This window comes from Sander lucioperca, chromosome 1 (assembly GCF_008315115.2).
Source record: "Sander lucioperca isolate FBNREF2018 chromosome 1, SLUC_FBN_1.2, whole genome shotgun sequence".
Classification (NCBI taxonomy): domain Eukaryota; kingdom Metazoa; phylum Chordata; class Actinopteri; order Perciformes; family Percidae; genus Sander; species Sander lucioperca.
This window is the reverse complement of record NC_050173.1, coordinates 34719703-34735741: the sequence shown is the minus strand read 5'-3', so window position 1 is coordinate 34735741 and position 16039 is coordinate 34719703. Positions and strand designations below refer to the sequence as shown.

General features: G+C 40.1%; 1 protein-coding gene across 3 annotated transcripts; it reads right to left on the bottom strand.

The window, feature by feature from the left end:
* Window positions 1–13: 13 nt before the first annotated feature.
* Window positions 14–15722, bottom strand: si:ch211-203d1.3 (protein phosphatase Slingshot homolog 3). Of its 3 annotated transcripts, none has more exons than XM_031319533.2 (18): window positions 15523–15722; window positions 14393–14547; window positions 12964–13001; window positions 12688–12859; window positions 10773–10888; window positions 10585–10653; window positions 9660–9725; window positions 9307–9489; window positions 7050–7143; window positions 6783–6911; window positions 6496–6542; window positions 6184–6330; window positions 3508–3708; window positions 3080–3320; window positions 2885–2989; window positions 2601–2687; window positions 1220–2230; window positions 14–487 (listed from the first exon to the last, which is right to left on the bottom strand). In XM_031319533.2, the coding sequence occupies exons 2-17, from the start codon at window positions 14438–14440 to the stop codon at window positions 2093–2095; spliced, it is 1881 nt and encodes a 626-aa protein (XP_031175393.1). In that variant the 5' UTR covers window positions 14441–14547; window positions 15523–15722; the 3' UTR covers window positions 14–487; window positions 1220–2092. The 3 variants fall into 3 exon arrangements, with proteins under 3 accessions (XP_031175393.1, XP_031175394.1, XP_035863375.1); XM_031319534.2 differs by having other exon boundaries at window positions 14393–14544; XM_036007482.1 differs by lacking the exon at window positions 15523–15722 and adding an exon at window positions 13714–13724.
* Window positions 15723–16039: the final 317 nt, after the last annotated feature.

The following is a 16039-nucleotide window of genomic DNA, read 5'->3' as shown; positions in this document are numbered from 1 at the left end:
AAGAAAAAAAGCGTTCGGTTTGAGTATAATCATTTATTTTTTCCACTCATAGGGCTTCATGTAAACAAGAGTGAGGCACAGACAGTGAAGAGCTTAATACAATAAGGCATAGAGATACGGAAAAGAAAAGAAAAAAAACAATTGATCATTTTATTCATAGTACAGTGTGATGTTGGCTCAGGCAGTGGGGACAGTGTGTGCTGTGGGATTATAAAGTGCATGTTTTCTTTAACGGAGAGCATGCAGGTTAAATAAAGTAAGCTTTAGCTTGGGTTCAGTTAAAGTAACACCAGCATGAAATACGAATATTCCAGATCAGCATCCAGTGATCAGAAGTCTAAAAACAGTATTTTTAATAATTTACCTCAGTCCATTAAACGTCAATATAAATACATGAGAAAACCCTGAACATTTGCTCTCGCATGTTTGTATAAACACACATAACATGCACCCAGGTCATTAGCAATTAGGGGTTGATACATACATACTGTGTGTATATACAGTCATGTGAACAAATTAGGACACCCATGCTAAAGTTGACTAAAAAGAGGAATAAAAAAATTATCTTTAGGAAATTGATCTTAATGCCTTAATTAAAAAAATGAGGAAAAATCCAATCTTTAAGGACACCAATTTTCTTTGTGAATGAATAATGTATCGTAAATAAATAAATGTTCTTCCTTAAAATACAGGGGGCATAAATAAGTACACCCTATGTTAAATTCCCATAGAGGCAGGCAGATTTTTATTTTTAAATAAATACCTAGAGATTGGCATGGTTTTATTTCAGTTAGCCTAATAGCTGGTTTGATTTGCATTGAGAGATGATTTTATGGAAAGTACCCCATGCCAATCTCTAGGTATGGTGAAGGGTATGTGATGATGTGGGGCTATTTTAATTCCAAAGGCCAAGGGAACTTTATCAGGATGCATAGTATCCTGGATCCATGAAATAACTGGCCTTTAAAAATAAAAATCTGCCTGCCTCTATGGGAATTTAACATAGGGGTGTACTTACTTATGCCCCCTGTATTTTAAGGAAGAACATTTATTTATTGACGATACATTATTCATTCACAAAGAAAATTGGTGTCCTTAAAAGATTGGATTTTTCCTAATTTTTTGTAATTAAGGCATTAAGATCAATTTCCAAAAGATGATTTTTTTATTCCTCTTTTTAGTCAACTTTAGCATGGGTGTCCTAATTTTTTCACATGACTGTATATGCATACATGCAACACTTTGGGGAGTCACATTTGTACTGCAATTAGAGAAACAGTACAAGATTCATACATACAATATGCAGCCACCACCGCGTAGTAAAAACACCAGTCATAGAGTCGTATTTCATTCTCAGGTACAAGGCACTCATGCAGCCCTGGTGTTTAAATAGAATGAATCAAAACTAAAATTGGAGACTTTGGTTCTTAACATACTGACATGATAAAATATTTTCTATGTAATATATTCATTGGCACATTGGAATAGGAACAGGAACAGGCTAGTGCCATAAAACTGGCCCTGACTTGGTCCATGATGCACAGCTTACATACAGTGAAACCCTCCCATCCGTCAACAATGAACATCTTGTGAAAAACATTTAAAACCATCTACCTCGGATTGGCAGCATACTCATATATAGAGAAAAAAGAAAGGAAAACAGTAATTGCATAGATATCATCTCTGGAGTGTTGATGCAAGAGCTGAAGAAGGGGAGAGGGAACACTGAGGGAGAGACCAGTACTTATGTATGTGACTCTAAAACACTGATAAACATAATACTACAATGTACACTGATAATGACTTCAGCCTTCAGATATGCTGGCTCTACAGCAAGATCATTTTAACAACAGTGAACCATCAGCTGTAATAATTATTAAAAGAGATATGCAATGAAACAAATTAAAACGTTCATCATCTAAATATCTCAAATATAAAGATAGAGTGTATCATTGTATGAAAACCTTAGCATAGATATTACCAGCGCACACTTTCCTTCAGGTGTTTTCAGGATTATTTCTCCCCACCATATAATTCCTCCTTAATGGATCCCTCTCCCTCCTGTCTATGCTCTTCCATCCCTTTGATCACTTTAGGGTTTGCTTTGACCGGTGTCTGGCAGGCTTCGTGGTTCAGGTGAGACATCCACACATGCTCTCTGGTGAATCAGACCCCGTCGCCCTTGGCTACGCCTCCGCTGCCCAGGAGACTCCCTCGGACTGCCAAGCAGCTTTGAAGGCAACAAAGAAGTGAAAGTGTATCTTACAGAGCAGCTAAATTTAAGCATTGGCACTCAACAAAGATTTTGACAGTTTTCCAACCTTAAATCCGGGAAAGAACGATAAGATATATCTCTTTAAATCAAAAAGTGAGATTTTATTTTAAATACAAAAGAACTTCAACTATCAAAATTAAAGTGAGATTGTATTTTGCACTTTCAGTACCGACTAAACTCATATTGCTTGTATCGCACACCTCATTCTGGAGTTAATTTCAACACAAAGCTCCTCTGAATTTCCTCAACTTACAAATCAGCCATTTGTGTGTGCAACTAAACTATAAAGAGCATGAAAGAGATACTGGCGCTCGGCTTCATTTACCTGTTCACGTCCTTTATCCTCCTCGCTGATGGACTGCATGAGGGAGAAGAGGTTCATCCTGCCACTGCGATTAGCACTCAGAGCAACCTTGGGATGAGAGAGAGGAAAAGTGAGTGTGGACACATCTATCTATACATTGCAGGAACGTCTTTCTGTGTGTGTGTGTGTGTGTGTGTGTGTGTGTGTGTGTGTGTGTGTGTGTGTGTGTGTGTGTGTGTGTGTGTGTGTGTGTGTGTGTGTGTGTGTGTGTGCATGCGTACATTTGTGCCAGGCAGTCTGATCACCTTGTCTGGTTCTTCATTTACTTTGATAGTAGGACAGGCGTCTGGTGGTCCTGTCTGCCCCGGCCACTGGTTGTTCTCAGACTGGGGGGGGGGCTCTTCAAACACCTGGGTGTGTTTTGGAAGATAAAAGGATTGAAGATTAAACATCTGCAGGATTTAAAACTCTAATAACATATCAGTGATGTAACTAATTACCTCTGTGTGTTCCTCTGGATCTTCTATTTCATCTGGGCTACCCAAATCTTTTTCATCTAGACTCTCTGCATCCTCCTCATCACCCGGCTCATAATCATCAAGTCCCTCATAATCATCATCATCATCATCCTCCTCTTCTTCCTCTGCTGGATTTCTTTTCTCCCCTCCCTCCTCCTTGCGTACTGACTTTTGTCTTTGGTCTCTCGACTTTCGCCTCCAGAGTGCGCTGTGACGCTGCTGGCTGGAACGATGAAAAAACATAACAGCACAATTCTTACATAAGCCCACAAATCAATACCTCAAAAAGCCACAGACAGCAGCAAACAAACAAACATGTTGATATTGTTTTGTAATTGTTATGTCAGCAAAGCTTTACCATTTTGGAACAGAGATCTTTATAGAGCATTATACCAAACACCATGGCTGACCTTGCATTGAGGATGCCGCTGTAGGTGTGCAGCTGCTTCATGAAGCCTTCGTTGGGCTTGACAATGGACCGGCAACTCCTAACGTAGGACAACGCCATATCCAGTGACCAGTGCTGCTGCTTCATGGCGTAGGAGATCACCGTGGATGCCGAGCGAGAAACGCCCATCTTACAGTGCACCAACACGGCCTGTCCACTTTTCCTGCGATACACAAAGATCAAGAGGAACTCACTCAGTTATTTAGGTATTTTGCTTGACAAATAGTGAAAGGATAATTAACTGAATGGAAGTATTAGTCACAATGTGACAACTCAAAACTGCAGCAACTTTGCTGGTGAGGCAAAGCTAGGAACAAAGTACATGATATAAAGCAGGAGTTAAACATTTTAAGAAATGCACTTATTCACTTTTCTGGCAGAGTTAGATGAGATGACTGATAGCACTCTCTTGTGTGTGTGCGCTCAATATGAAGCTAAGCTATACTGTATTTTTTGTTTTCTATACCTCTTTATTTAAAGAGTGTTTTGTTTGTATGCTGCTAAAATCTGCTGCTGGATATTTAATTTCCTTGCAGGAGTCATCCCAAAAGGATCAATAAAGAGAAGTCTAAGTCTAAGTCTCTAAGTCTACAGCCAGTAAGCTTAGCTTAGCATACAGCTAGCCTGTCCATAGTTAAAAGAAATCTGCCTACCAGCACCTCTGAAAATCATAAATTAACACGTTATATTACCGTTTGTTTAATCCATACAAAAACCAAAGTGTACAAACAACGTTTTAAAGAGCTCTTTTGGGACTATTTTCTTGGCCAGGAACACAGTAACTTCCTGTAGTGTCCACCGGTTGCCAGGCAACTGCTAAGAGCCAAGAAATAGTCCAGCAATTAGTGAGCTTTAGAGGAGCTGTTGGACAGATTTGTTACTATTGGACAGAGCCAGGCAAGGTGGGTTTACTTATATAGCACATTTTCATACACAGAGACAATTCAAAGTGCTTTACACAAAATGTACAAAAAGACCATTTAAAAGAAAATAATTTTAAAAAAGTGTATAAAACATACTAAGACAACAAGATATTTTTAGTGCAAATTTAGTGCAGCAATTTAGGCAGAGTTTACCAGGCAGTAGAGGCAATCAAACATTTTGAGCCTATTTTTAAAAATGACCAGAGTTGAGGCAGATCTAAGACCTTCTGGAAGTTTATTCCAATAATGTGGAGCATAAGAACTGAAAGCAGCTTTACCGTGTTTTGTTTTGGTCCTAGGAACAGTTAGCAGACCGATCCCTGAGGACCTAAGAAGTCTACTGCTACTGAGCTGATGTGTGGTGAGCATCTGGCGTCGTAAAGCTGCCGTGCATCACCCAGGTGGGTGCTACACATTGGTGGTGGTAGAGAGTACCCCCCCCAGAAGCACTTTTAGTGTCTATGATAAAGCGCTATATAAATATAATGAAATATTATTATTATTATTATTATTATTATTAAAGGGTTCATAGTGTAGAAGCAAGTCAGAGATGTATTTTGGGCATAGACCATTGATTGATTTGCAAACAAGTAGCAGTATTTTGAAGTCAATTCTATGATAGACTAGTAGCCAATGCAGAGACCTGAGAACTAGTGAAATACGTTCAATTTTCTTAGTCTTAGTTAGAACTCTGGCAGCAGCATTCTGCATGAGCTGTAGCGTTTTTGGGAAGGCCTGAGATACTGTTACAGTATTCTAACCTACTGGAGATAAAAGCGTGAATTACTTTTTCTGGGTCTTTGTTTTGACATGTATCCTTTAATTCTTGCTATGTTTTTAAGATGGTAATAGGCAGATTCTTTTTAATAAATTGGATGTGGGAGTTAAAATCAAGATCTGACTTAATAATGATATCAATATTTCTTACTTGGCTTTTAAGGCTTCAAAAAAAGGGAATTAAGATGTGCCTACATTTTCAGCCTTTCTTCAGTGGTACCAAAGACAATTACATCAGTCTTATCTTTGTTTAGTTGCTGGGAACTGTGGCACATCCAGCCATTGATTTGGTCAATGCATAGACGCAGTGAGTCTACGGGGGCAAAGTCACTTGATGAGAGAGCTATGTATAATGTGTCGTCTGCATTGTAATGGTAAGTGATTGTTTTTTTTTTCATAATTAGGCCTAGTGGGAGCATATATAGGTTGAATAAGAGAGATACCAGAATTGAACCTTGAGGTACCCCACACGCTAGGCTAGGCTGGGCTATCTGATTCAAGTCTTTGTGCTAAGATAACCATCTTGTGGGTCTAGCTTCATATTTGGCAGACACATGTGAGAGTGGTATCAATCTTATCATCTAACTCTATGTGTATTTTCCAAAAATGTTGAACACCTGCTTTAAAGGACTGTAGACAATCTGTACTGGTCTGTGTAACAATACAGGAGGTTATCATGGACTGTTGGTACAAATCAACTTTTAGTATCAGGGGATTTAGTGTCAAACATTCCACCTCCTGATTGAGCTTCAGTCTGGTTGCAGCAGTCGGAAGTATGAAACATGTTATTACTGATATGATTTTAGCTGGACAAATCTAAATGTGATGTGGTAGCAATGTGATTGTCTACAGTTGTAGTACTGCAAAATACAGGACAATGCCTTTTGACAAGTTTGTATTTTAATTGTTTTCTGGTGTGTTTGGGGTTTCAGGACTACCTTGCAGTGTTGATGAAGTTGTACGTGTCTGTCCAGTGAGAGAGCAGGTCGGTGGCTTCCACATCGTACACTCTGATGTTCATATAAGTGAAGGACTCTGGGAAAAAGTTGTCAATCTCCCTTGTCACATTCAGAATATAGCCCACACTGAAAAACATACAGACACACACTTAGTAAAACAGTGGTGACTAAGCAAAACACAATGCACAATTCAGTTTTACCCATGTCATGAGACAATTGGAACTAGAGATGGACAACAACAACACTAATACACAGAGCTATAGAAAAATGTTGCAGGTGAAAAACACTGACTTGTTTTTCTGCAGCTCCTCAAAGTTAGCTGCGTTCCACTCAGAGCCCTGAAACCAGATAAAGGAGAGGTTCACTTGAGGTCACATGACAAAAAGGAAAGGGCCAACAGAGACGTCTTCCCTATCGTTGTCAACACAGATGTTCCACAAAGGGGAAGTTACGCTCACATTAACATCCTGATAAAAAGCACACTTCCGTCAGTTTATTGCCTAAAGCATAAGAAAGGCTTCTTGCCATGCTGGTAAAATGAAGATCATTACTGTCTTTGAAGCCCAGCAATCACTTACCAGGTAAAGGTAGTCAAATATTTTGGAAGGTTTGTCCATCTGAGCCATAGTGACCAGGATCTCGTTGTCAATGTACTCCTTAAAGGGTCTCATGTCAAAGCCTATCCTGGTCTCCAGGGCAGAGTGCACCTACAGTAGCAAAGGAAAGATCAAGTTATACAGGCATACATACATTCTCTTTTTTTGTGACCTATTATTATTTTCCCCTAGTAGTTCTCTGACACTCTTCAAGCCAACTTCCTCTTTATATCGGCCCACATGTCTTACCATTTTAGACGTGAGATTGTCCAGGTCTTCAGTCCTCATGATGTCTCTCAGATGCTCTTTGATCAGCACCTCGTTGGAAATGCGGTCTGCCGAGCTTCCCAAGCAAGAACAAGGGAAACTTAAAGTACAAGCTGACAACTTTCATTGTATTTCCACATTCATAGCAGAGGTGGAATGTAACTAAATATATTACTACACTTAAAGTGCTTATATTTTGCTTATTTTCAGGTTCATAATTGTATTTAGAGGTTATATCACAGTGATCTACACATCTAATGTGTCTGTCTCTAAGATTCAATCCTCACTGCAATCTAACTTTAATGCCATTCAACTTTGGTTCCAATCCAACCACCTCCTACTGAATAAGAAAAAGTCATATAGCATACTGTTCCCTACCAGATCAGCTACAATGAATCAAGATAACAATCTTTCACTTACATTCTTAGACGATACTCCACTTGTACAAGTTGATGAACTTAAATATCTGGGCCTTTGGCTTGATTCACAACTTTCCTTTAGGTATCATATTAATTCTGTTGTAAAAAAGATCAACTGTAATTTACGAATATTGTATCGCTCTATTAACTGTTTCTCTCAATTGATTAGGTTAAGAATTGTGTCAGTTAATATTTCCTATATTAGACTATGCGGATGTATCAAAACACATCAGAATCAAATCTGAAAGCATTAAATGTTGCTTTCAATAATATATGCAGATTTGTGCTGAGATGTCCTCTTACTACTCACCACAGCGTAATGTATGACTCACTGAACTTTTATTACTTTTATTATCACCAAAAGCCAGAAGACAGTATCACTGGTACCAGGTTATTTTTAAATGTGTGTACTCTGATTATCCTCCTTACCTGAAGGAATATTTAATTATATATAGGCCCAGCTATAGATTGAGACACTGAATATCTCTTCTTCACTGTGCCAAACATCTACAAAGACAGTGGTAGACATACCTTTAAATTTAAAGCCCCTTCAGACTGGAATAGCCTGCCTGGGTCTCTAAGATCTGTCACTTCTTTGCACTCCTTCAAAACATCGCTCTTTACTTACTTGCATGCAAACAGCTGCTCTAAATGTTTTCCTCATTTTGTTTTATATACCCAAATATTCTGGATACTTTTTGTCCTTTCCTTTTATTTGTGTGTATACATGCGAGTATGGGTGTAGGTGTGGGTATGTATATATATATGTATATATGTACAGTATGTATATACATATGTGTATGTATGGGCTAAATGTTGTCATGCCTCTTAATACTGCAATATGTTTTATACATGGATTTGTTTCCAATAAGGAGTCGGTGGGGCGGGTGGGGTGAGGCGGGATGAGGGAGAGCTTTAGCGAGTGTGAATGTACATGTGCTGTATTGTCTTTGTCTTATGTCTCGAGGACCCCCTCGAAAACGAGATGCTTCATCTCAAGGGGTTATCCTCCTAACAATAAATTTCAAATATCAGAATAGGTTTACACGGTTTAATTTTCAAAAAACACCATATTTTTGTTGTACTGCACACTGCTGCAGCTCCTCTTTTCACCCTGCGTGTTGAGCTCTCCGTTTTAGCTGCAGAGTGACAGTGCTGATCCACCTGGCCGTGCGACGCTTCTGTCGCGCCACGCTCCACTTTATTCCTATGAGTGACGTCAAGTGACTTTAACGCGCCTGCAAAGCATCCCGGGAAGGCAGCGCTGCATTTGAAAAAATGCTGCTACGAGATCGTATTCTGAATGAGGTGCCATGATGGTCGTTTTGAAATTCAGGAGCAGCCAGACCCACGTGACGCGTTCGTCCAATCAGCTGCCGGTCGAGGGCGTGGATCATCAACAATGGATGTATGACGTCGCGACACTACGCTTCAGTCGTGTCGCAAAAAATGGATCTGTAAGTGAGGCATCTCACTTCTGTTCCATCTTTGTTGGGAGTCGCACATGCGCAGTACCTAGGTCAGCACTGCTAGCTAGTCAGTTGCAGAGCATGAGGTCGTGCCATGCTAGCAGCTAGGCGAGCATTATAACGTGTTACAAAGTGAAGGCTGGACTACAACAGAGCTGTTTGGAGCAGTTTGTGAACAGTGTTTTCTTTTGGAGATGGTAACTCCCTTTGGGGTGGACTTTGGGCTTTTTCACTTTGTAAACCTATAACATGCACAAAAAGATATATAACACAATAAAGGAAAGGGAAAAAGCAAAAAAGCATAATATGAGCACTTTAACTACAGTTTAGAAGTACTTGTATTTTACTTACCTCTGTCCATTACTGTCCCTGCGGACCGACTCTAGGTCGTTCATAGCTTCCCACTCGTTGAGGCAGAAGCGGTCTGACTCGATGTGCTGGTGGTAGTGCTGGGCCCACTCCAGGCCGTTGCCTGGGATCACTGCTGCCTTGACCGCTCGCTCGCAGCAGCCGTGCAACGCCTGCAGCACTGACCTTACAGCGGCAGGGAGGCGGGGGACAGAAGATGATGTATATTTGAGGACAATGAAAACCTCAGAAAGGAGCTACAGAGGTTAGAAATGCAGAAGTGATGTGCACTGCATGCCATAGTAGGGACATTAATGTTTTAACATTAATGCGTGGGGGTCAGCATTTTCACTCACCACATGGTCTGCATTGAAACAGGCTTAAAAATTCTGATCTCTTCAGCTGTCGTAACGCTAAAACCACTGTGGAAAAAAAAGAAAGAAGTATAAGCTACAATACTGAGAATAAAGAGCAGAAAGAGAGAACTGAGGAAGTAATACTTATTAGAAGCACTGTTGGACTACAACGAAGAAGACAGAGAAATTATTCAGTGTAAATTTGTGATGGTTCTTGTGAAGAATGTGAGGACAGAGAGAGAGGAATTAGCACAGTTGGAGGTGTGAACCAGACTGATGAGGGTGAACATGCTCCTGTGACATGGCAGCCGATCAGAGCTTTTTTTTTTTTTTTTTTTTTACACATCATGCGACAGCAGATGAGTTAAAACACAGCAGTCCACAGCAGAGCTCGACTGTTTTTAGCACTGTTAACTCTCAGTTTCAGTGCCCTTCTCTACATCCTCCTCTTAGCATCGACGGCTAATAAGAACACTGAAATGAGTGGCCACAAGCCATAAAAACAGCCTCACCCATTTTAATCAAAGCATAGCTGGTTGTTAAGGTCACTACAATCGACACTAAAACTGAGTTAGTAGATGTTTGGGGTTCTGGATGCCCCACAATGTAACAAGGGAGTTGCTTTTAGTGATAGTGAATCTTTACTGATTCAGAAAGAAGCCAAACATACTTTACTTTCATTTCAGAGCACAAATGCATGATCTCCATGCTTATGTAAGGGTCTGAGTGAGTGATAGGAGCAGTTGTAATTTATGAAGAATGATTCAGCTCCATAAATAGAGAGGCCATTACTCATTCACATTATCTCTGGCCAGAATCCCAGACATCAGGCTGCACCATCTGTGCTGCAGCCTCACAAACTCCCTGCTTGTGCATTTACACTTTCAATTTATTCCTCATTCCCTTTTTTTTAAATAGTTCTTACCCGTCTCCATCCAGATACACCTGGGTGTCGCTCCATACTGGCAGAACCAGACCGATGGTGCACTGATCACTGCAAAGAGGCAGGGAGGACACAGGAATAGTGACTTGTGGTAGCTAAACCAGAAATTATGAACTGAACGGAAATCTTATCTCTGTGACACAGTACACCTGCATCTTGGTTACACACACCTCTCTGAGTTGGGAAAATCCATGCCCAGTAGGATGCTCTCGTGTTTTTTGCCGAGGGTGGAGACAATGATCAGATACCTGACTCTAACCGTGCTGATGGACTCCAACTGCACCGCCTGCATGACAGTGCAGAGGACGAGAGCAGCAGGGAGACAAAAAGGAGAGAGGACAAGTACAATTAATGTACTTATATGCAACATGTTTCCTCTGAAGTCTGGGAAAATCAAATTAGGGAAGTCAATGTTGTTTTTAAAAGAGAAACACATATACTGGCTATAATCCGCTTAAATGACCACTCCTGTGCTCTTTTCACATGTTTTAGCCCAGTAACTCCATTATGTTTTAGATGTATTGTTTAATTTTTTTCTGCCATCCACACTGGTTTAAATATATTTCTGGATAGTCCATCACACACAATTATTAGTCCTTCTTCCCACATTGATGCATGGTGATACAGGTGAAAGTGGTGTATTCAAGTCCTAGTGGGCATTTCTTAAACCATGACTATAAGAGCTGACTACTGAATAAAAGATGTACGATTTTTTTGTTTATCTTCTGAATTTGAATTTGTCAGGATTTCAGCTGTATCACTGTGGAATAATAACATAACTGATGCAATAAAAAACAACTTAGTGTTCAGCATAAGGGATGTTTCAGGTCTCTGCAGCACGCTTTCACATTTTAGAGCTGAAATGAATCCAGCAGCTGCCTGAACAAATTACTGCTTAATCCAAAAATCTGTGGAATGCTTTGGAAAGCATCAGAAATATGTTGTTTTGCAGTACTGGACTGAAACATGCATAGCTAGTACAGAACAGTATACAGTATAGTCCATTGATGTGGAGTTCAGCTTACATGTTTACATTAAACTTTAATATCCCATAGTCATGTTGTCCTTAAAGGTCCTATGACATGCTGCTTTTTGGATGCTTTTATATAGGCCTTTAGTGGTCCCTTAATACTATATCTGAAGTCTCTTTCCCGAAATTCAGCCTTGGTGCAGAATTACAGCCACTAGAGCCTGTCCCACAATGAGCTTTACTTAGTATGTGCCATTTCTGTGTCTGTAGCTTTAAATGCTATTGAGGAGGAGAGAGGGGGGGGGCAAGGTGGAGGGTGGGGGTGTGGCCTTGACCAACTGCCACTTTGCTTGTTTGCAAGCCATGATGTCTCTCTCTTTCTCATGGGTGGGCCAAATTCTCTGGGCGGGCAAAGCAGAGAAAGGGGAGGTAACCTTGCTCCTTATGAGGTCATAAGGAGGAGATTCCAGATTGGCCCATCTGAGCTTTCATTTTCTCAAAGGTGGAGCAGGATACCAGGGCTCGGTTTACACCTATCGCCATTTCTAGCCACTGGGGACCATAGGCAGGCTGGGGGAACTCATATTAATGTTTAAAAAAAACCTCATAAAGTGAAATTTTCATGCCATGGGACCTTTAACAACTTATAGAATAAGACTGTCTATCTGATGTGTCCCAGCCACAGCACACTTTCCACTTACATCTGTACAATTAATCGTATAATAATTACAATCAAATTAAATTGATTAGGTGTGATGTGTGTGAGACGTTTTGCATTCGGAGTGCCTGCTCTGGTGCATCAACTCAAGCCTAATCATTTTTCACAGGTAAACTGTTGGACCATGTTTAAACTTCTCACTATGTGACGGTCTGACTGAACAGAAGAAGTGAATTACTCCAACAGTCAGAACTGCTCTCAAATTAGCAAGATGATTCCACCATAATCAACTCGATATATGATTGAACTATACGTACTGATGTTATGACCTTTACCTGAGATATATGATTATACATGTTGATGGAAAAGGATTACTTAGCTTACCAAGCAAAATTCTTCCTGCATGTCAACTTTTACTGATTTGATTTGCAAACTGCAGGTAAACATGAGGCCTCACCAGCTTGATGGTATCTTCTGGTCGGAGCTGTTCAACCATGGCATGAAGTTGTCTGTGCCGTGGAGCTCCACCGCCTTCTTTTACAGAAGAAGGTGGAGCCCCCTCACTGAGGCCCCCGCCCTTGCCCTCTTCCAGCAGAAGGGCTGCCCCCTTCACGAGGGCAAAGCTCTCCCTACAGATAGACAGAGATCAGCCGCTGTAATCCACCAACTGGGAATCATTTTGTCAGGACTGTTATTAGATGGCAATTCAAAGACAACACTGGTGCACATCTACCTTTTCTGAAGTCTCCCTCTTCTTTGGAGGCTTTCATCCTTAAAAAAAATCAATCAAATCAAATCACAAGAAAGCCTCATCAAGAAGACTGAAAAATTAGATAATTAACTTCTATTGTGTTTGTGTGATTCAGTTATCTCAAAGGGTTTTTTTTTCTTTTAATGATGATTTTTACAATTAGTTTTTTGTAAATCACATGATCTGTTCTATACATTCCAGCAGACTGTAACATTTCAGTTGTGCAGACTGTTTGAAATCGTGAAAAAGGGGTTGACATATGCTCATCCCCAAAGAAAGTTCTAAGCAGATGAGGAGTTGTAATACAGTAGATAACATGAGTAAACATTGTTTTTAATGCTCCCAAAATGGCACATTTCTAACTTGATGAGGACTAACGTGTTGGAACACTGTGACAAATCTTCTGGGAACATTGGAGGCAGTGTGCGTGATGTCTTTCCTGTTGTGAAGTGTGGACAGAAAAGGCTGGAAAACAATGTTCAGTAATTTCTCGAGTGAAATGTGGTGCAACAAAGATAAGGTGCAGTGGAAGACTGAAGTGAGGGGACAGACACAAAGAGTGACGTGTAAGCACAGGGAAGAGGAATCTAAGGGGGTGGAGTTAGTGAAAGGATAACAAATTAAGCAGAAACACAGAGCACGAGAGGGGAAGGAGAAAGAAACACAAAAGAGCAAGGAGTAGCAGTAGTAACAAGGGTTAACAGGGAAAGAAACTTGAGACAGTAACATTACCTGTTACGCAACTGACAAGTCCAGACAGAGTCAAGAAAAAAAAAACAAATTAAAGAGGAGAAGTGAGCAGGAGCCAGGAGAGGAATGATGAGGGTTTGAAGAAGAAGAAGAAGAAAAAAGGAGAAAACACAAGTTAAGATAGTAGAGTGATTAGATAATGTGACCAAATATGCACAAAATGAGACTTGGACCCACAGTCAGGTCATTTATGGTTTAGCTAGCAATGACAAAGACCAGAAGAAAAGCCAGGCTTTGGATGTAAAGTTAAATAATCTTAATGATAGAGTGACAGAATGAGAGGAGATAAAAGTTAAACACCTACAGTGGCTATGAAATAAGGTGATCCAATCACTCTCTGACACTGTAATGAATGTGAAATGCAGCTAAATCATTTTGACGATGTTGACGACTAAATCTGTGGCAGGTTTGCCCTGTAAGCCCATCAATGCAATCACATCACTGGCAGCAACTGAAAAACTTAAACGGCCCTTATTATCTTTCAGGCAAACGTAGTGATGGCTGCTCTTCATGCAGAACTTGGACGGTCCAGCATGAACAGCTCGTACAGGTCGGAAACCCTATTTGTAAAGAAAACTTTAAAAATGACATATCTGAGGATATGATGCAAAATGCCCTACTTTTTGTGTGTACAACACAGCATGTGGATGACTGAACTCACTGGAGCAGTGGAGATGGATGGGAGTCTATGCAGAGTCAACAGAGCCATTGCAGAGTACAGATGTGTCTCCACTAAACCTGCTGTTGCGGGCAGGCTCAGACAGGCACTGCAGGTTCCTCAGCCAGAAGTGGGCGGGCGAATAGTGATATTTTCTTCTGAAACGACAACGATATTTGGATTTGAATTCATCCAATAAATAGGCGTTATGCCAGATATTCCTAGAGAAGAGGATAGCGGTAGTTGTCTGCTACATGGAGTCCTATGAAATGGAAGGAATAGTTTAATCCAGTAGAAGTAGAGTTGGGAAATGTAAGGATAAATACATAGACTGTACAAAATAATGTCAGAGGTTTTGTCACATCTAGGTTGTATTATGCCAACATTGCTCAATGACATTACTGGATTTACAGGATTTTTGAATCTATGTGATGAAGTGCCTTGATATTTTGGTAACTGTTATAATAATGTCATAAATGTCATAATATTGTCATGATATATCAATAACATGGTATAAAATGACATAGACTGATAGACGATTTTAAATCACATGTCCCAGATTCTTTCTATATACAGGAACGAAACTGCATTCCTAAAGTGCCACACACTTGTATTGTGTACGTTATAAAAGCAGATAGAAAAGACCGACTATAAAAATGAAATAAGATAAAATACTCCCTCTTGTGCATATTAGAGTTTAATGATTGCTAATTAAGTAGCCGTCTTGCAAATAAGGATGCGTTTTAGGCATAGACTATGGTTTAGGTCATCATGCATTAGCCAATATGAATAATAAAGTAGGCCTATATAAGATCTTCCCATAAATGGTTTCTTGAGTCTGTGGACTGCTGACCATCGGTATGACATTAACAGTGCGGTGAAATGGCTTTAGGCATGCGTATAATAGCCTACACTAATTTATGTCGTGCCATTGTTAACAGGCGACTAATCATAACGAAGTAGTTGACTACTTGACTGACGAGATTAAAAACAGACCGCGGTACGTTACTGCAACAAACCAAATAGCAAGCTACAGTATGTAACGTTAGCCTGTCAGTCAGCTGACGGCAACGTTAGCCGCTCCTAATGTAAATTATAATAATTCCCTAAAGAAAAACAATTTATTTCCTCACCTTTTCCAGACTGGGTCCACTTGAATTTCCTGCTTTGAAGGTTACTTGTTTGTTCCTCAAGTACAGAGTGCTCCTTATTCCGCCCTCTGTCGCTTTCGAGGGTAAAGACTTCACCATTTACAGCGCAGCGGCTCAGGCTGCCCCAGTGGAGGAGAGATCATTCAACACCGAACAGAAAGCAGCTCGAGCACGAGAACACGAAGATGCAGGAGGAGACAATGATGTCATACGCAGGGAAACTCTTAGGCACGTAGTCCCACAGCGGCCACAAAAAAGCTATTTGTTATACACTTCTTGGGTTTCAGGCTGGCGGTGGAAGCAGTATTCAGATGATTTGCATAGGTAAAAGTAGCAGTACTACAATGTTCAAATACTCCTGCATTAAAAGTCTTACTTAAGTTGCCTAAAAGTACAAATGCACTTATGCAGCAAAATTATATTATTTATATATATATATATATATATATATATATATATATATATATATTTATCAATATTTGATTATAATTACCATTTC